The 22,070-nt window shown below is 37.0% G+C and overlaps 1 protein-coding gene across 9 annotated transcripts in view; it reads left to right on the top strand.

Moving 5' to 3' along the window:
* Positions 1-21,279, top strand: part of FUT9 (fucosyltransferase 9) — a 146,145-nt gene extending 124,866 nt beyond the window's left edge. For 8 of the 9 annotated variants that reach the window (XM_068677911.1, XM_068677908.1, XM_068677912.1 and 5 more), the window contains one exon: positions 11,253-21,279. In XM_068677911.1, coding sequence (XP_068534012.1) covers positions 11,261-12,340 — 1,080 coding nt within the window. In that variant the 5' untranslated portion in view covers positions 11,253-11,260 and the 3' untranslated portion in view covers positions 12,341-21,279. Of the gene's footprint in view, positions 1-2,030; positions 7,432-11,252 lie in introns of those variants that run through there. The other variant, XM_068677915.1, reaches the window with a different exon arrangement.
* The last annotated feature ends 791 nt before the right edge of the window (positions 21,280-22,070 follow it).

Raw genomic sequence — 22,070 nt, 5'->3', positions numbered from 1 at the left:
CCCCAGGATAGGAACCCAAAAGCTTCCTTAGGGTATTTAGGCTGCCAACCTAAATGCAGGAAATTAAACCAGTGAGGATGGAGACACAGGAAAAGCAATGGAAGAGGCTGCCTAAAATGGGACAGGGATGTGCCTTCCTCCATCCCTCACCAAGGCACATCTGGTACTCTTTAAGAGTACTCTCCTTGGGACTCAGAGCTGGGAATCCTCCCTTGAAATCAGGGAGCTAGACTCTTTCTTTTATGAAGAAATTGGGGTGTTACAGCTTTTTAAACCTAGCAAGAGGAGGACAGAAAAAACAGTCACCCATCATACAGACCAGTTGTAATCTTTCTAACACAGGAGATTCAGACCACCTCTACCACCTCCCTGCACCATCCCCCATTACAAAGATGTAAACTGCACAGGGAAAGAAGTTGGACACCATGCTCCACTGCTGCAGATGTGCCCCTGGGCATAAATCATTAAGGAGTCAATAGGCAAGAGACAGAAGGAGGTCAGGGGAAAATAGTAGTGTCTGGGTTAGCAGCTCGGGCACCAATAAGGAGGAAAGGATTCTTTCCTTCTAATCCTAGATCTCTTCTCACATTTTAAAATCAACAGTCACTGCCATCAAGGAGCTAGGAAATCTTTAAGGAAAGTGCAATATCTAGGACCGAATTACTTCATGCTGAAGTAGGATTTGTATCTCTCATCCGAGTTTGTAGCTTCAAGTGCTGCATAAAGGGACTTCACCCTATTCTGGTTTGTTTAAAAGCAGAGAAGCAAAAAGCAGCTGCTAACACTGCATTTGAGATGGAGTCTGTGGTTGTAGACACAGCTACTAAGTCCTTCCTCAGGGCTGCGAGCTGGGAGAATAGCTGGCTTATCGATTTAAGTGGCCCTTCGCTGTGAAGAATGAGCCCCTTCCAGGCATGTGCTGGCACCAGGCTGCTGAGTGCACAGGAGGCTGAAAGGCAGAGGGCCAGAGAGAGTTCAAGTATGACTAGCATTAAGGAACAAATGAACAGAGATTTTCAGGGTTGCAGTTTTGGAGTCAGACACCAGCATACCCCCTGAGCCCTATTAGTAGTGCCTGTTTCTGGTTTGGGGCTCCTTAGGACCAGGGGTAGGCTAACCAAGCATGAGTTTCTTATCATCCTTGTCATAAAATTAGTCCTACCCACCTGTGCTAAGCTGCACTAACTGCAGGGAGACACAGACTAAATAAAGGCAACTGCCTGCCATCATTTTTCTTTACACCAATGTCTTCAAAGCAGAGGAAAATGGAATTTAGCAGAGTGCTCCTTTTTTTTCCAATTTTCTAATTTCTTTTCATTGTCCTCTCTTTTTCTCCTTGCATTTGCTCCTAGACATCTCAGTTGACTTTTTTAGAAAGCTGCTTTCTGAGTAAGATGGCTATAGAAAGTCTTCCTCATATACTGGAACAAATGAGAACTATTTTCTCACCCCTATTTAAATGCCTCATTCTAATATGTACAGTAGGATTGTAGCAGATAAAAAATATGGGCTGCAAACCTTAAGATGGCAAAAAGACTGCCTAGCAAATTGTATCTTCAAGATATAGTAAATAATTTTACTTTAACCTGTTATTGCAGTGGTAAAAAATACATGAATTCACTATGGAATTTTTGCTCTATTAAGAATAAAATAATGTATGACAGTAAAATGCAGTAACTGAACACCAGAATGGACTGCTTTAACTTACACTGCAGATACTCAACTTGTTTTTTTCAATAGTCTGAAAAGGAAGAAAATTAGCTAGGAAACAGCAAGTTCCATAGCAAGTAACCTGAGTCTTTTCAAATTAAGCATGATCTCTGTACTAACTACCAATCTGTTTTATGCAATTTATTGTCATCAACCTGTTCTTCCTTCCTATATTCTAACCGTGAGAGTTGCTTTCAGAGGCATCACTGCATATGTTAACCCAGACAGCAAGTAGTAACAAGAAAACATCATCTTAGTGCATGTAGGTGTTGTAGGATTTTTTTTCCAGACTGTAATTCCTTCAACTCACTCCTCACGTATTTACTGTTTCTTGACTGAAAGATTTTTTTTTCTTTTCTATAGAAAATGTCTTTTCAGTGACTTGTTGTTACAGCTTTGTATTTCTCAGCTTGTTATACTAGTAGTTCCAGCTCTTTGTTCTTCCTTTCATTATACACACAAAGAGATACTCCAAAAAATTAACCACTGTTTCTCTCAACTGAGATTTTGTTTTCTCAGAGGAATGTACGGTTTGAGAGGCTTAAGGATTGCTATTTTTGCTGGGTTTACAATATATACTATTTAATACATATATTTAAAATATGTTTTCATCCTTACTGTTTAATTTTCTGCTGTTTAGGTTTTGGTGAATTCCAGTTTTGTTTCTGTTTGGGTGTGAGGGTATGTATATGCGTGATTTTTAAGCTCTTATAAAATTGTTTTGAGCAATTATGTTTTGTTTGTTTGTTTGTTTTTTGTTTTTTGTTTTTTTTGTGTGTGTGTGTGTGTGGATCTTGCTCTTGCTTTCTGTGCATGAGTAAGAAGCCAAATGGATTGGTCTCTAAAAAGTTTTCCTTTCTTATTTTTTAAAATTTCCAAATTTGGCCAAAGTTTATAGTGACTTACACACTTCTTTGCTCCAGCAAGATAAAACACTTACATTAAGAGTCCTGTTTTATAATGACCTTCCATCTTACACCTACCAGGCTCATTCTTTAAAATGTTTAACACTTTACCAACATAATTCACCTTGAAAACATAACTGCTGGTGTGCAATTGGAAAATGATTGGTGCTTTTCCAATTGTCCATGTATTTTGTATTGAGGCACTTGCACTTATAAGTGCTCACTTACTTGAAGTACATATTTTCAATACAGAAAATAAGTGACGATCATTTTTGGCACTCAGTATCTTAGGATACGAAGGATTTGTATTTTATATACACTGACTTTAACCTCAGCCTTTGACTTACTGAGTCTCTTTTAAGAAAGCAAGAGCAGTGTGGACAAGAAGTTGCAGAATCTGGATAAGGACTCTTTTTCATTGCCGAATCCTGTTGACAACCTATAAGTCATCAGCTCTCTTCTGCACTTTTATTCTGACTTTATAAGTAAATGTCTTTTTCCCTTTCAGCCATAGAGCTGATTACAACGGATGTGAGCACTTCAGTTGCCCCCTTCTCTCTCAAGAGCAGTTTTCTCTCCAGCAACTAGCATTCTTAACAGTTTAGGCTTTGTAAATTAAAGCAAGACCATCAATTTGCATCCTAAAATACTGATATCAGTACAGATCCAAAAGCCAGAGTATTTATGAGTTTCTTAAGAAAAAGGTGCTAGGCAGGCAGAGAACTGAAATGTTAAGAAGAGTTCAAATTATGAGGATTTTATGGGAAATTTTAGAGGCCTCTCAGGCTTTCTTTCTAGGCTACAGAGCTGTCTCAGAAGTTATGCTGCCACTGGCACAATCCTCCAGATCTTTGCAGTTGTATCTGCAAAAAGAACAGCATTAAATCCCAATTAAAATTTTCTAGCTTGCCTATGCAGCAAGATTCAGCAGTGTAAGAGGCTGCACACAGCCTCTAATCATATCTACGCAAACAGCTGGTGCTTAGAGCTCCAAAAGCCTTGCTTTGCCACAGAAGTAATGTCCCCTAGTAAATGTTCACTATTATAAGCAGGCATTTTCCACTTTTTCCTGACCCTGATTTGTCTGCTTTGCATGGAGAGGCATTTTTTTCCATTGTACTAAGGAATTATATACTAGGAAATTGGTCAGAAGCAACCATGATTCTGGGATGTGCAGTTTAGCACACATACACAGCAAAGCCTATGATTCTTCATTTGCCACTTTACATCCCATCTCTTTTTGACTTAATTTACACCATTTTCACAGCTACTGTGAGTTAACTAGGGCTTTCTGGTAGGCTGGTGGGCATCACAAACTCATACCTTGTGTAGATATGTTTTCCATATTTCATCTGGTTGGCTGCAGTTTTACAAGCTATCCACAAAGTTACTGAACAGCTCTTTCTGCAGTTCTGGCACAATCAGTGAGAACAGCAATTTGCTGTCCCCAAACTACATGGAAAGAAGGGAGAAAGAAACCACCTTACCCATTTCTGGGGGTGCTTTTTTTTGAACAGCTTCATTTGGTGCAGAGCATTTTCAGTGCTTTTGAAAGAAGACTGGATTGTACTGTATAACTAGGAGGAGTTTTATCTTCAGGAAGACAAAAAGTACTTTCCTGGGGAGGTGGATAAACTTGGCTTGTAAGTTATAGTGGTAAAGAACTGCCTTTTCTGTAGTCAGCACAGTATGGAAAGCCACCACTCCCTTCACAGAATGTTATCAGTTGTAAACTAGCTTTGACGTGGACAAGCCAACATGGTCATTAAGGTAAAAAGTTACTGTCTCTGCATGTTACCAAGCCTGGCAATGCTGCTGATGTTTCTTAAAGCTCTGCATGCATGAATTTTCCAGTTGTGCCAGGGAGGGAACAGACAGTACTCTTATGTTCCCTTAGAGTTCATAAATAGAAAGAGATAGAGCTACAGTGTGAAGTGGGGTGTCCTGATGCTACTGCTGTATTGGCTGGAAAAAAAGTTCCTTGGATAGGATTTTCAGGTAATTCTTTTCTTTTTCCTTTTCAAATATGTGGCAGTGGGGCGTGGAAGTAGGATCTGTCCAGTATGGAGAGCAATGCTGTAGCTGCTTCCCTCTGTTATTACAAAAGACCCCGCATCCCTGGCTAAGGCTGTCTGCTGTAGCGTCGGATTGCAGAAAGGAACCACTGAGCTGCTGCCTCAGCAGCTGGGGAGTGACAGTATGTGAGTGCCACCAGGAGAAGGAGGATAGATGGCAATCACACGGGAACGCTGAAGGCTGCTGAGCCATTGCAGCATTCTGTGTGTTGCACAGCAATCGGGAGAATGGAGATGAGAATAGGGTGTTCCTCACCAAGGCCTGAGAGGAGAAGATTCAGAGATTCTCAAAAAAGCAGCAGTACCTCAGCCAGCAATTGACAGGAAGCTCTCTGTTTTGCCTTTGAAAACGGGGACTTTTGTTGTTGTTGTCGTTGTTGTGCACTAGATTTTTCAGTTTCCTTTACATTTTCACTATGCAGTATTGCTGTTTCATAGACTGCAAGAAAGGTTTCAAGATGAGATTTTTTTTTTTTACTAATTTATTCAGCAATTTTCTGCAGTTTTAGGCTGTCGGGATGCATTTTTGTTAGGTACTTTTTACAACAATCTGTGATTAATATCATCACTGACCATAAGGCTGGAAGGAATTAAAAGAGGTCATCTAGCCCAGCCCCAGGACCTGAGAGAATCTAATCTCTCCTTGCTGAGTGATGCTTGTCTAACCTGTTCTTAACAGTCTCCAGTGATTGCTTCAGCACCTTCCCTAAACAATGTCTTAATTATGCTACCTGTCCTCTTAGATTATTTTTCTAAAACTGTTCATAATAATAAAAATTACCACTGTTGAATAAAAACATTCTATATTGTCCTCAAAGTGCAAACACACAAAACTGGAATCTGAGGAATTGAACAAATATCCCAAAAACAAACGAGGTGGAGAAGGGAAGAAAAAGAATGGTGCAAACAACTATAGAATCAAAATACACAGCCTGAGATTAGCAGCTCATTCAACTTTCAGTCTGAAAACCTTTAATTCTATGTAGCTCAGCTGAGTCTTTTCAGACTGGGCTGCTTTCAGAAATCTGTGGGACAGGTATGGAAAAGAATGGAAACAAGCCCATGCAAGGAAAAAATCTACTACTCCAGTTGCTAAAAAGGCATAACTGGGAGCAGTAAGAGTTAATTCCATCAAAAAGAAAAATTTTTTAGTCTCAGAGAACTGAAGCAAAAGTAGTTTGGGGCATGTCCACACACCAATGACTTGGAGATAGAAAGATAAACTCAAGCTAGCCTGAAGCAATATATTTTCTTTTAATACTGCAAGTGAAAAAAACTCCAGCTAACTGTAAGTTTGGTCTAAGACAACACCACCTTTAGCATAAAGGTAGATATGTCACGGCTGGGGCTGCTACAATATGCCAGAGGACAGGGAAAGGAATTTCAAAGGAATGTTCTTTCCAACAGTAATGTTTGTTTGCATGAGATTCGTATCAGTTCCCACTGCATTCAACTGTTCTTTTAATATTTCCAGAGTATCTCCATAGATACTATCTGCTTGTAGATGGGCCCATCTCTGACATGTCTATTTGCCTCAGTGTCCTCCTTCTGCTTCTCACTTTTGATAAATCCTCTGTGCCAGAGATGCCCAATCTGATCCCAGGAGTGATCACCAGAGGCTTTAAAGTATTTCTTCTTGAGTTCTCCTGAAACCAAATGCTGATAAAGATAAGAATTAGCCCTGAACAATTCAGGATTTTAAGTAAGGCAAGAAAAGTAACAAGAGTTCTTTATTCATTATTCAGTGTCCATGACTTCAAAAATAACACTGTCCCTTTGCTCCAGCTTAATTTTAAAATACTGTCCTCAATGTCCCTTTCCACCCTTGGAAACAAAACGTTCCCTCACACTTTCAAATTCTCCAGAAAGCCATCTTAGCTCTTCTAGGAGATTTGCAGTGACTGCCAGTGCTGACAGTCAGGTGTTGTTTTTTTTTGATGGATGCAGTGGCCAGCTTGTTTGGATTATAAAAATCATAGGACTGACCTTGACACTAAGCCTTTGGAAGATCTCAGTACTAGACTAGTAATGACAGTTATACTTCTGCAAGTAGTTATATATTTGGGTTACTGGGAAGACTTTGATAGTATGCCAGTGAAGCTGGCATAAAGATATGCCAGAAAAACAGATACTGATATTATTGACCAGGAAGGTTACCTTTTTTTCTCCCTCCTGCAGTGTTGCATATCAGAAATATATATATATATATATCCTTTCTGGAGTAACTAAGAAATCACCATTGCAAAGGAGCCATGATAAAACAGTTCCTTTAAAATTCCATTTTATTTCTTTGTGAACATGATGCATTCACACAATAGATATATTTTTTGCAAGCCTTGCCTGGTGTACTTAGGGTTAATGTTGCTAGTACCCTGCTACTATCTCCTTGGTTGTGTTGCTACTACGTGGAGTTGCTTGCAGATGTAGTGCCAAATTTTGCACTTTAAAGTTTTAAGTTTTGTACTGAGAAAAATAGCCTTGTACTGATGAGATATTATACTTTCAACTAGGAAAAAAAGCACCTAGAAGATACTCGCTATGTCACAACACTCAGAAATGTACTTTATAATGAAACTATCAAAGGTAATGAATTCTTCCAGTTGGCAATAGTCTCAGTAAACACATTTCTTTGACAAAGTTTTCTTTTCAGAGGCTGGCATGCCAGAGGTTGATGGGGGAGGGGATCTGCAAAAAGGAAATTTGTGCTTCCGTGGTGGAAGGAAAGCCATGAAAGAGGAAGGGTGAGCTAAGGTTATTTGGCTGGATGTCTTGTAATGAATGTCTCCTTAGTGTCCGTCACCTTTATGTGAGAGCTACAGCAGGAGATTGGTAGTTACCTTAGGCACAAAAAGGAAGAAGGAAATGTTAAATATGGAAAACACATTTTGAAGAACATTGTGAAAAATAAATCTTCCATAAATTCTAGTGGGCAAACAAAGGAACCAATCTTAATATCCTAGCATTATAGAAAAGCTACTTCGCAAGAAAATACTATTTGTCGACAGGTGCTTGCTGTATGTTTTCACTGTGCTACTGCCTCCCTGTATATAGAACTAAGGGTCCCAAAAGCCATGAAGGCAGAGTTTGCTGGTTCTTCAGTCTGCTTTAAGGAAGGCAGAAGTTATTGCTTCTGAGGTTAACACTTCATTCTGCAAAAAAAATATTGCTATTCCCAGTGAATATCTTAATAGTTATTACTGCAGTTACCAAAAAATCCTGTCAGCTCCTTGGAGTATAAGCAAGTGGTATTGCTAGAATTCTGCTCTAGGCTTCTGCTTCCTTGCAAACCTCTCATTCCAGGTTTTAACATCTTACTTTTGTAACATTTTTCCACAATCCTGTTAGCAGTAGCTTCCTAATAGATGTTTGAGTCTGTGTAATGAATGGCTAGTTCTCTGAAACCAAAGGATGTAAAACCAGACAGTACTTTCCTGTCTGTGAGCTAGTGTTTCAGTGAAAGGTAAATTCTAAGAACCACGGTCCCGCATCAGTAGGGGCACATAAGTAGAGGGCACCAAAACAATGTGAGGAAACAGATTTGGAGGACAGAAAATAGGTTAATTTACTTTTTTAGTGTCGTGAGAAGTTAATGTTGGTATTCTGGAGCAGCAAGTGTTTATCCTCACATTGACATTATAGTTCAAAACTTCCTACACAAATACTGCACCGTGAATACACTATAATTTCTTGCAGAGAACAGAATAAATAATATTTGAGTCTTTCCTATGTAGCAGAAATTGTCTTGTGATGATACAGGGGGGTTCATTAGTTAGCAGATGAGTTTGGTGTAAAATAATCCCTGCAATGAAAGCCTTGTGAGCTTTTAACCGGAGGGTGACTGCATTACAAGGCACAATGTTAAAGTACTTTTCTGATTTGCCGGCCATTTCAGTCTCCAGAAAATGATCAGTCTCTGTGAATAGACACCTTTCCCAAACTATCCTTCAAACTCAGCTCACACTAGCTCTTATGTGAAAAGCTGTCCCTATTCTGTGTTGGTTTCGATAGCAGAGAAACTAAGAACAGTCACATAAAGATTGGTTCAGCCCCTTGTTTTTAACTTGAGTTTCATCTCCTAGAGCTGTTCAATCTAAATCCTTTATTCCTCAGAGACCCTGCTCAGACTGTCATTATAGAAAGGCAGGGAAAGAACCTTCTGCTCTTGTGGGTCATAAACTGCCCTCTAGATGTATTTCAAGCAAAAATCAACATAAGCTGGAAAAAAAAAAAAAAAAAAAAAAGCCAGTGTGATGTAGCTGTAAAACCACAAATTTCCTTCAGAGGAACTTGAGCTGATGAAAAGAAGTGGAAAAGTTATGGACACAAACATTCCTCCCCTTTACTCCTTTCAGGATCATTTTGCTTGAAAGCATAGAGGACTTGCTAATCTATGTCCAAAAGAAGAGGACGAGACAAAGGAGTCAGACTAAACACACCAAAAGATTTTAAAAGTCTCTACTGGCTGTCCATGTCCAGGCACTCGTAGGGTAGGAGGGCTACAGGGCTCCTCTGTGAGCAGGGGCTGGGGCTGCCCCATGCTGGACTCCAGCCAATTCCACTGACCCTGCCACTGGGCACAGCTGGTGCCAGCAGCCAGGATGGCAGTGCCTAGGAAAAAGTGTGTTTAAGAAAGGCAAATACACTAGACAGACAGTGAGGAATGAGAAAAAAAAAAAAAAAAAAACAGCCCCATGAACACCAAAGTCAGAGAAGAAGTGAAGATGCTTCAGGCACCAAAGCAAAGATTTCCCCCTAGTCCATGGAGAGGGCCATGATGGAGCAGATATCCACACTGCAATCTGTGGAAAACCCCATTCTGGACCAGCGTTTTTTTATAGAAAGACTACAGCCCATATACTGGAATAGGGGAAAAGTGCGAGGAAGGAGTGGTGTGGTGGAGCTGTTATAGACTGACCTCAGTCCCCATTAACAATCCCTTCTGCTCCCTTTGGAGGGGTCTCACTATCCAAATCTATTTTCATTGGCAATGAATCAGATTAATTTTCCCCAGAGTGAGTCTGTTTTATTGTCCCATTACAGTAATTGAGAAGTGATCTTCCTATCCTTACCTCAGTGAGCTTTTCCATCTTAATTTCTGCCCCTGTCCTGCTTAGGAGAAGGATTGAGAGTGCAGCTGGGTGGTCACATAGCAGCCAGCCAAGGTTAACCTACAGTACCTAAAAACAGAAAATTAAGACCATCAGACCTTCCAAAACAGGGAAGAAATTGTGGAAAATTATTTTCCTCAAGATATAGTGGTAGTGTAGAACTAGGAATGACATTCCCTCTGTGTCCCTTTCATAAATGATGAATGTGAAAATGTTTTTTGTTGTAACTGTGCTGCTATGCTTACGCATCATCTTTTACACTCACAACATTCTACCATGTCTTTGTGCTGAATGTAATTGTTTATCTCACAGGTTAAATGAGATGAGCTGGTTTAAATTTTAAAATATATATATATATATTTTTATTTTTTTGCTTTCTGTCTGATTATTTTTTTTAAGAGTGATATTTTATATATATTTAGGTGTGGGATTTTTTTTTTAATTAAAAAAAAAAATGTAACACTGAATATGGGAGCTGAGAACCTGAGAACCACAGGACTGTGGCATAAAAACATAACTAAATGTTTAAGGACTTACTACTGTTTGTTTTTCTTTATGTGGGAACTGTGACGCTGAATATGGGAGCTGAGAACCTGTACTGCTGCTTTACTTCCCTATCTGTTCTTGGAGTTCTCAGGAAAAGGCACAAATGTTCATACCCATGTACCCACCAGGCATAAGCTAATTTTCTGACAATCTTATTGATAACAGAATTAAAGTTCCAGTGCTTTCCTTCTTCTTTTCTCTAAAGCTGTATCCTCCATACATATATACATATGAATATGTATGGACCAAAACTGCATCATATTATCCTTCACCCAGACACACAAGAAGAGAATCAAAGAGAATCATTTGTCTCAAATCCTTGGCCTAGGTTTTAAGCAAAAACACTGTTTAAGATATACAATGATTAAGACATACATATATATATATAAATATATATATATATATGATATATATCAAGCATGACATGTATGAAAACCCTACTTTCAATTTATGTCAAATAGCTTCTAATGTGAAGAGGAGAAATATGCCATTATCCAAAATTTTGCCATGAATGCTGTGCAAGATCACATAGATTCATAGGAAAATGGATTCATGGAATCATGGAAGTGCAGAATGGCTTGGGTTGTAAGGGACCTTAAAGATCATCTAGTTCCAACCTCCCTATCATGGGCAGGGATACCTCCCACTAGTCCACGTTGCTCAAAGCACCATCCAATCTGCCTTGAACACTTTCAGGGATGGGGCACCCACAACATACCTTCTCTACTTAGGAGAAGTTTCTGAGATTATAGGTCAATGATATCAAAATTTGTCCGTTTTGGGGTCTGATGTCTGATTGTATTAACAAGACATGATTGCATTAGCAAGACATATATATATGATTTAAATATCTGATGTTATTTTCTCTCTTTCTCTTCCTCTCTCTCTCTTTTTTTTTTTTTTCTCAGAACAAATTATGACATCGACATCTAAAGGAATTTTCCGGCCATTTTTGATTATCTTCATTGTCCTTGGTTGTTTCATGGCATTTATACTAATTTATATTAAACCGACAAACAGCTGGATCTCTGGTCCTATAGAATCAGCCAGCTCAGTTTTGAAAATGAAGAGCTTCTTTTCTTCCAAAACTGATAATGTTAATGAGACTACTATTTTGATCTGGGTTTGGCCATTTGGTCAGACATTTGATCTAACATCCTGCCAAACAATGTTCAACATCCATGGGTGCCATCTGACTATTGACCGCTCACTATATAACAAATCCCACGCAGTTCTCATTCATCACAGGGACATTAGCTGGGATCTGACTAATTTACCTCAGCAAGCCAGGCCACCATTCCAGAAATGGATTTGGATGAACTTGGAGTCTCCAACACATACTCCTCAAAAGAGTGGCATTGAACACCTTTTTAACCTGACCCTGACTTATCGGCGTGATTCAGATATTCAGGTGCCTTATGGCTTCATGATGGTTGGTACAAGTTCCTTTACATATGAAGTGCCAAGTAAAGAAAACTTGGTGTGTTGGGTTGTAAGTAACTGGAATCCTGAGCATGCTCGAGTCAAGTATTACAATGAGCTTAGCAAATACATTGAAATCCATACCTATGGGCAAGCCTTCGGAGACTACGTCAATGATAAAAACTTAATTCCAACTATCTCTACTTGTAAATTCTACCTTTCATTTGAAAATTCAATCCACAAAGATTATATTACTGAGAAACTTTACAATGCCCTTCTGGCTGGATCAGTACCAGTTGTACTGGGCCCTTCCAGAGAAAACTATGAGAATTACATTCCATCAGATTCTTTCATACACGTGGAAGATTTTCTCTCCCCAAGAGAGCTGGCAGAATATCTTCTAATGCTTGACAAAAATAACAAGATGTACCTTAGTTATTTCAACTGGAAGAAGGATTTCTCAGTGCATCTTCCTAGGTTTTGGGAATCACATGCATGTCTTGCTTGTGATCATGTGAAAAGACACCAGGAATACAAGTCAATTGGAAATTTAGAAAAATGGTTTTGGAATTAATGTGTGTGTGTGTGTATGTGTGTGTGTGTGTGCACGTACGTGTGCACTTTTTTGAAGAAGCCAGAAGGATCTTTAGTCCAAGTGGAGAGGAAAGGAATAAGAAAAGAAAAGAAGGAAGAGAAAACCTTATGTCATGGTTTATCAGCTATCCTCTCTTGGCTGTCCTATTTATATTTTGTAAGAGATTTTAAAGATCATGAGCAGCAGTCATCAATACTCAGTTTTAAATTATAATGTACATACTAATTATGTGCACTGAAGAATATTTGATTGTTTACTATAATTTTTAAACAAGATTTTTCACATTGTCTATGAAGTATGCCTCATTCTTGCACATAAAGTGGTGATTTTTAACATTTGTTTTTTTCCTTTTTTTTTAAAGATTTTATTTGCTTTTTAATCTATTTGGAAAATGAGGACACAACTCTTAAATGCCATAGAGAATTTTAAGAACATAATTTTCTGTTCTATTCTGAAATGTGTGCAATGTTTTAAAAAACAGTAACTTTTTTATGGGTCATCTTATATTTTAAGAACACAGTGAAGTTCAATATCTGTCATTATTTCAGTGTGATCAATTGCACCCCTTTTTAAGGGTGCAGAATGTAGAAATACAGTTTTTAAAAGGTATTACAATAGCAGACGCTCTGTTTCTAAAAAGGATGAGTTTCCGAAGAAACAGCTCCTAGAGTTACTTTAGTAATACGTTTGTTACCCTCCAAAGAGTAGAGAAGCCAGATATAAACAAGATGAACAATCATAGTGATCAAAGCCCGATTCATCCAACTTTTGAATGCATTTAAATGCAGCATGTCCTTAATTTTCCTGGTGTATCAAGTATTGTTTACCTGAATCAGGGCTGTAATTGGTGATATATTGATACAGAAGTAAATGGATTTTAATATAGGCATTTGATCGCGTAGACTCATGCACTGAATTTAGCTGGTAATAGTAACCTTTAAGAAATAGCTTGTTAAAAGATTCTAGAAATTTCTCTCTGTTGTTTTTTGTTTTTTGTTTTTTTTTTAATTGTTAAATTTCTCTCAAATTCTGTAAAGATCTGTTGAACTGTAATTATAGTTGGACAACTTGCTGAGTAGCAAGTTTCTTTTCTGAAAGAAATATGCTGAAAATCAGTAAATAAGTTATCAAGATGACATATTCAACCATTCAACTCATTATGCTAATGAGTTTTGTTTTCTGAAAATATTTTGTGTGACAGGTATAAACAAATGCATTCTTAAGAACAGTAGATGCTTTCAAAATCTGAATATACAAACAGGTTTTTAAGTATTAAATTTGCTCTGATAACAAATACAGAAATGTGATGATTGTCATGATTGTTCAAAATATGTCTGTTTCTAATGTGTGTTATTTGATTTTATTACTTTTTTTCTTTCAACAGCTAAGACTTAAATTCTGGATTGCTGTGTATAGTACAAGGTTAGTTTAATGATGTAGGACATACGGATATATTTTGATACCAACTGAAAACCAATCAGCTTGTTTTTTTAGGTCAAAATATTACAGAGTACAGTTTCTACTGAGTTGCAGTCAGCTCTCAGAATCTTGTGTCTACTATTTTGATATGTTTTAAAATCATACTAGAAATGTGAATTCTTTTCTGACTATGTTATCTTTTATTTAAACTACAGAAAGAGTTGTAAAAGAAATGTTAAAAGGTACAAACTCACTGGTAAGCATCACACAGTAAAATTAGTACATTGTTTCAATAGTTAACAGATGAACATCGAGTTCAAACTTTTGAGACTTATCCCTAAGAAAAAGAAAATAACATGTAAAAAGCTTGAAACATGAAGGTGTAAGATGCTTTTCATTTACTGTGAACAAATACATGTCCTGCTACTAAAGTAAGGCCTGGTAAAAGAAGCTACATACAGAAAAGAATGAAAAAAAGTCTAACGGTTTAACTGGAAAAACTTCTAATTATGTGATGTAGAAGACCTTGATCGAGCAATTTAATTGATAAGTACTTAAGATTAAACTTGCAGACAACAAGTGTGCTGCAATAATGAATCAAGTTGTAAGTGATGATTAACAAACAATAAAGTGATTTATGAGATACTTTGTTTACCCCAGGCTGGAACAGAAACATGGAAGGCTGTAAGAATAATATACTTACATTTCTAAACTCAGAAACTCCTCTGAAAATCTTATAGAAACACTTGTGTTCTCCCTATGTCTCCATTTAGATATTTACTTATACTGTGTATTGCTGTCTTAAAAAACTAATTTACAAGATACTGTGAACCTCCTAAATTCACCAGCATTCCAGTAGGAAACAAGATGGGCTTACCTTGCAAATTTATGCAATATAAGGAAACCCAGTCTTCTAAAACCAGTGTTGACATTGTCGTAATGTGAATAATATTTCTATAATTTTGAAGGCAAGTGGCTATTACCCACAGGAACAAAACCTTTCTGTTTCTTCATACTTTTTGTTTTCAGGGCTGTGAAATTCTCAGCTGCTGAATATGGCACTGCTTTGGCTAGATTACCTGATTTCTTTGATGCTGGAATTTTAAAATTCTTTGCATTGACCTCAGTGGAAGTATATTCACCCATTGGTGAACATGTACTGTCTCTTATTTCATTCCTTATTCCAGATAGCAGGAGGTGTGCTAGGCATTACAAGGCCTTAGTCAGAGGAGACTAATTCCTTGGCTTCAAGATTCATCTGATAAATTCTTATATTAATAACAAGTAAGCACAATAATGAGATGAGATGGGAATATATATTACTCATTACTAAAAAGATCAATAGGAGTATACACTGGAAAGTTTTGAAATATATGCTACGTGTTAAGCCTGTAAGTAATATTGTTACTTCTGTGAGCACTGGATCCAGTCAGCGTGGCTAATCTTGTGCTGAATTTTAAGGTACATGACAGTCTTTTGCTGGAACTGGAAACAGTCATTCTTGTCACAAAAACTCTACGCAAGCTTGTGTAGATACTTTGCCTTGAGGATGCATTACTTGAATTATTTCAAAGATTAATAAAACGGGAGAAATTTAAACCAGATTGAAATGACTAAGAATCATGATCAAATCCTAACACAAGACATGGCCCTAATGTCTCACTGATATTCCTGAAGTGTGTGGTCTGGAACAAAAGTGAGTCAGTCATTTTATGAAGATTTTAAGGGGATCTACGTGTGTGTATTGTCAAGACTTAAGCAGTCCTGAATGTAAAGAGCTTTGCTGACAGAAGCTGTAACATCTTCAGGCATATCCAGCCTAGGTGGTAAATGATGGAAAAAATGGTTGTAAATTATCTGGACTTCATGCATGCAAAAATGCAATCTGCCTGGACCTACACACCTAACTAACAGAAGATTGATTCCAGTCTGTTTATGCTTTCTGTGTGCCATCCTAAATGAACAATTAGTGTAATGGGTTCAAATAGTAAATCCCTGTGAAGGAGAATGGGCATAAACAATTAATTATGGAAAGAGAAATTACACTGAATTAGTTAAAATGGAAAACAAGGCATTATTTATGCCATGGTACCACTGTCAAAAGAAGATACTTGTACAATAAAAGAGAAATTAAAGATGAGAAATCACATCAATTCTTACTATTTTCTTAACAATTTTATTTAGCCAGTCAGTTCATTTTATTTGCCAGCCAAGTAACCCAGCAGCATGCTTACTTGTCACATATTACATCGTCAGTCATTGAAGACAGAGAGTAATCATTATTCTTTCTTTTACTATACCTTCGTTTGGTTGTTCTTAGGCACTCTGTGCTATGCTGAGCTATCAACATTATACTGTCTTAATCAGTGTGGAAAATAAGATCCAAAACAGATAAAATGCTAACAGCAGATGCATTGCTATCCCACTGAATGTGAAGAGATGTCAGACAAACTGGCAGCAGATCCTTCTAAAGAAGACTTTTCCTTTCATTTCACCAACACTCAATGACTATAGCAGCTCATGCTCAATGTGAGATCTCCCTTCCTTAGCAAATTCGGGTTCCTAGTTTCTTTGAATGCCTCTTATCATCCAAGGTGGCTGTGATTGCAATGAATAAGCAGCCTGAGCGAGGCCCACAGACTGTGCAAGAAAGAACCAGCAACATATTTGTTTTTTAAGAAATATATTAAATGAAATTAAAGACCGAGAGAGCTAGAATATGTATGTGGGGCTGCGGATTTCATGCAGACTGAGCACTATCTGTGTAACTGGCACTGCTGATCACAGTAAACAGATGGTTACTGGCTCTAGCTATTTATGTTCACTTTCAACCTGGAACTGAAGAAGGAAAAGGAAAAGGAAAAAAAGGAAAAGGAAAAGGAAAAGGAAAAAAAGGAAAAGGAAAAGGAAAAGGAAAAGGAAAAGGAAAAGGAAAAGGAAAAGGACCATATAATTTTCTCTAATCAGGCATCAGTTAAATAACTAAAAACTGTTACTGGTTATTCAAAAATGACACTCCTGTTGGCATTGTATTATCTCTTTTATTAGATAAAAAATAACATTCGGGGTGGAAGACTGAAGTCTGTCAGTATGCTAATCATATTTCCTATATGATATAAAGAATTCTTATTATCTTTTCTTTTTTGATTTTGAAATAAATCTTTCTGCACTTATGCAACAATGCTTTGTGGACCTCATTCAGAAAGGACCTTAAGCACATGCATATGACCATGAGACTCAAGCACATGCTTAAATTTAAAATCATCTTAAGTGCTTTAATGCAATGGGGCTTCTAACAGTATATTTTTTACTGTCTTTGGGAATGGTGCCAGAGAGCACAGTCTATAGCATAGGCCTTGTGTTTCCTTTTAACATCCATGGGTCTATTCTGTGAGTAAACTGGCTACTCCAAACTGAAAACTCTTCAGACTAATTCTAGCTTAGTGCTTATCCATCAGACGTTGGCCCTACTCTTCTGCTTCAGCATATAACATGTGCATCATCACCTCATATCATCCACTCAGTATGGCACCCCACCTTACAACCTCCCTGTGCTGTGCACTTAGATGTTGAATACAGAGGTGAGAGGAGCTGAGGCTTGCTGAGATGGTATTTAGAATATTCTCCTAGGAAGAAAGTATAAAACCTGGTCACATCTGCTTCATTTGACCCAGACCAAGTACGTCCTAGAGGCAATGAGTCTAATCATAGAACAATCATAGAATATCCTGAGTTGGTAGGGACCCATGAAGATCATCAAGTCCAACTCCTGACTCCACACAGGGCAACCTAGGAGTTAAACCATGTATCTAAGAGTATTGTCCAAATGCTATTTGAACATCTAAATGTGAACCCCTGATTTACTTCTTATTTTCTTTCTGAGGATAAGAAAAGGCATATAATTGAAAAACAGCACATGGTTTTATTCCCACTGTTGAGGAAATGTTTGCATTCTTCATCTTAGAGAAGCATACAACCAGAAACAACTGAGTTGTAAGTAAATTAATTGGACTACTGATTTATACTAAACTAGAGTTTTAGGAACTAGAGGTCGACAGCCTGGGAGAGACAGAGAACACAAGTGTGTCTGCGCACACAGGGAGGCTTCTGACCTCTTTAAATCTAATGGTGGAAGTTAGTCAAATATTCAAGTGCTTCCTTCATCCAAACCAGTAAATTATTGAGAAGAGAATCTAGGTGAAGTACTTGTTTATCTAACAGTTGGTGGGTATTCTTATTAACAATGGGTGACAATTCTGCTTTCTTGTTTGTTGTTTTGTTTTTCTGATATAAGTGGTTTTTTGGATGTTAGACCACAATCGATACAAATACAATTCATTCAAAATGGTTGTTTAAGCTTCATCTTTTACTCCTTGCTCAGGCAAATATTCCACCGAAGTCAGTAGCTGATATGGGACATTCCCAAATGGGACATTCCCAAACATTCATACAGGATGAGCCCAGAGTGGAATGGCTGGGGTAAAAAGCAACCTTCTTATTTGTGGATGTTTTCCTTATAATATATGAATAAATGGTTCTAGTGCTACAGCCCATTCTAACTTCAAAGAATCAGTGTAACATTCATACTGGTTAGATATGTTCATAAAAAGTACAGGAATGCCAAGAAATTGATTAAATAAACCATGCAGTAGTAATTTTAATTCATGGCACAAATGCCACAGAGTGATACAGATAATAAAACCATAAACTCATGAGAAATAATTAGTCCTAGAGACATCATCCTGTGGTTTTTGTATTGGAAAAAGTCACTTAATTACTCTATTGGAAAGCTATTTAATTGAGAAACCTTTATGTTGCCATATTCCCCATGCAATTAACTGAACCCAATAGTTTCTGTGCAGTGAAGAGTTCAGAGATTTGGTCACATGTCAGAGCCTTTCACCTCTGTTAATTGCCTGAATTATGAGTAGGTTGGTGCAGGTGGCTATTTGGGAACCTCTAGCAGGTGATACTATGATCTCAACCAGGCTTCTCATTCCTACTTTTAGCTAAGGAGGTAAAGAACTGAAGTCATGTGAACTGAACTCATATGACATCTTTGTGCATTTCTCAGTGCACAGAGTGACCTAGGGTGCTCCCAGTCCTGCAGCCTGCACCATGCCTGTTTGTGATTACACAGAAGTCTCTGTTGTCTTCAAGAGTATTGGCATTTCTTTGAAGTATAGTGCTTCTCTGTACAAATGAAGTATTCATACCTGGGGGAACTCTTCATTAACATTCCTAAGTAAATAATTAGTAAAAAAAAATCATCTAATCATTGCAAATTGGCAGGGAAAGCAATTGTTGGTTATTCTATATATGAATTAGTCCAGCATAAAACAGGCTTTCATGAAACCCTGTCCCCCTGACTTGATACAGACAGTTTGGATCTATATACAAGGACATGCACGACAGTAAAATGTGAAAGATATACCATAAACTAATGCTTTGAAATTGGGATAAATTTCCTATAGAGCCTTGAAGCTGTAACTAACCACTTAGCAGTCACCAAATGAAAATATTCCTTTTCCTTATAACATGGTATGAAAAGCCAGTCTGATATATGTATGCTGTTCGGTAAATAATTTAACCATAAAATCTATATTTTCCTTTGCTGTTTCCTTTTGTAATGCATATGTTAAATGAGATTAAAAAGTATGGAAAGTTAACTCCCTTGGTGCAGGTTAATGTTTCAAGGATTCAGTGGATATCCTGAAGACAACAAAATGAGAAGATTTTCCATCTATACAAAATTCTAATGTGCCAAACTGCTTCCAGTGAATAATAATAATAATAATAATTTAAAAATAAAATAAAAAGTTATGTATGTCTTTTTATTAGGATTTGCAAAATCTTCTATTAATGCACTGTAATTTTGCACTATTTTGTAAGAAAATAAAAAAAAAAAGAGGGAAAAAGAAAAAAAAAGGAACTGACAAAGAAACAGAAAAAAAAATCTAAAAATAGATGCCAAATGTATAGTTTGTAAAATACTATTTTTCTTATATAAGGTGTCATCATATAGTGAATCTAACTGTGTTAATGTAAACTGTGAAAAATGTGATGTACTGTTGTGACACAGCCTGTCAAGGGCCATTTCTAACACACAGACTAGTCACCTGGACTTGTTTATATATGAAACATATTCATAAATCTGATATCACTTTTATACTTATTTTTTGTAGGCTATTTTTCCACATTTACAACACAACTGTTATTTTATATCAAACATTAATTTTGCTTTAAAATATTGTTTAAATAGCTGGGTGGGTGTCTTAAATGTGCCAGATGTTCAAAACTGTAACAAGGTACTTCAGAAACTATTCTCTGCAAAGCTGTAATGCTGCTGAAATTCAAAATGTTTTGTTGAACAAACAGGCATACTGTCAATAAACAATGGTTTTTGGTCCATGATAATGATGATAATGCTACATTTGCTAGGATAAATGCCTGGTAGTTATGAGCTGCATTTCCCTATCTTTCTCTCTGTTGGAGAAACAATACTGGGTGCCATAGCTGAATGTCATAGATATTCAGCCACTTGCATGATATGCCATAGACTTGACCTCCAAAACATATTGACAAGAATTAGGAGAAAAACCCTAAAGCTGCTTGTCCTGATTCAAACCCACTTTGGGCACGGATCATGGGATTGCACTCAGGACCGGCACAATCTCTGTAAAGATAGTAAGTTCTCTATGTAGAAACATGGGACATTTACTCTCCTAGTGAAAGATCAGGACCAAAGTTCCTTTCTTGTTTATTTGAGCTTACACACATAACATTGAATGGGATCTGATATGAACCCTTTATTCATGTTCTCAACTAATAATATTTCTTGTACTGACAACTTAATCTTTTATATGTTTTAAATAGCACACATAATGCATAATTCATGTGTAAGAAATAGTAACTATGGAAAACTTAATTTTAATAAAAGAATGAAAACCATTCTTATCTGCAGGCACATTTTAAGATGCCATGTCAAAAGGAAATATTGTAAAAAGCTGTATTTTTTATTTGTTAGTGACTGTATATTTTGCCCCATGATGTTTTATAACAGGAATTCTACCAAACTGTTTCTTTGTTACCTTCGAACAATATCGTCACCCTGAGATGCATCTGAAAAATGTAGAGGTTTAACCACTGATGTTTTTCAGTATATTTTTAATTTGATGTTGTTGTTAATCTTTGTTCTAATTATGTATAACTATGGTCAGAATTTTAAACACAATTTGACTGCAGTCAGAAGATACCTACTGTATGAAACCATAGGTAACTGTAACCATTTCAAGGACTTTCATCATTTATGTGAAATTAATCTTTCTGAACTCTGATCCTGACATGGTTAACAAGCAGCTCACTGACTCTTATTTATTGAGCACTGGAATTCACCCCAAAGGATAAACACTGAATTATGTAAATAATAGTGCTCTATATAAGCCTAACAAATTATTGTAATAGGTATATTTAAAATAAAAGAAAACATTCTAAGTGTACTACAGTCTTTGATCATTATTTTGTAGGTCTAATGCCATTTTTTTTCTTTTTGTAGTTCTCAACAAGAGCCGGATCTAAAGATTGTTGATTGTTGCTAGTCATTCCCATGATTCTGACTGAGATTTCACAAACAGTATTTTGCCTTTTTTTAAGCTGTTACACACAAAATCCTTGCAAGTGGTCAGAGTCAGAACGAATTCATGTGGACTGTTGTTTGACTTTCCTGTGTACAGTAAGCAACATAGCTATATCATCATGGTACTACTGTTGAAGTTACTTTGCCTTGCTTTTGATGATGCCATTCAAATAAATGTACTAACTAATGCAGCATTCCCAAAAGAACAGAGTATTTGGTCCCCATGATAACAGAAGCAAGGCAGAATATTATTTTTGGCTACAGTGCAACTTGTAGAATTGGTTAGGGTGTTCAAAAATCCTTCTCCCTTCCATTAGCTGGGTAATTTGCTTTCCACGTGAGCTAAAGCTTCACTAACTTGGATACATTCTTTAAAAGTTTCTTACATTTGTGTCATTTGCTCAAACCAGAATTATCATTATCTTCAACTTACCCATAAAAAATGCAGAGGCTTTTTTTTTTTTTTTTTAATAGTACATGGGAAAGAAATCCCTGTCACATTTCATTATTCACTCCTTCTCATTTCCTCTTCTTACATTCAAAAGCCATATCAAAAAGTCAGGCTAAGACAGCTAATACAACCTTCTGCCTTTAAAACAGAACTTTTTTTTTTTTTTTTTTTTTTTTCTCAAATGATCCATTTCATTCTCCTTC

Source organism: Anas acuta, chromosome 3 (genome assembly GCF_963932015.1).
Source record: "Anas acuta chromosome 3, bAnaAcu1.1, whole genome shotgun sequence".
Taxonomy (NCBI): Eukaryota; Metazoa; Chordata; class Aves; order Anseriformes; family Anatidae; genus Anas; species Anas acuta.
This window is presented reverse-complemented; position numbering and strand designations above follow the sequence as displayed.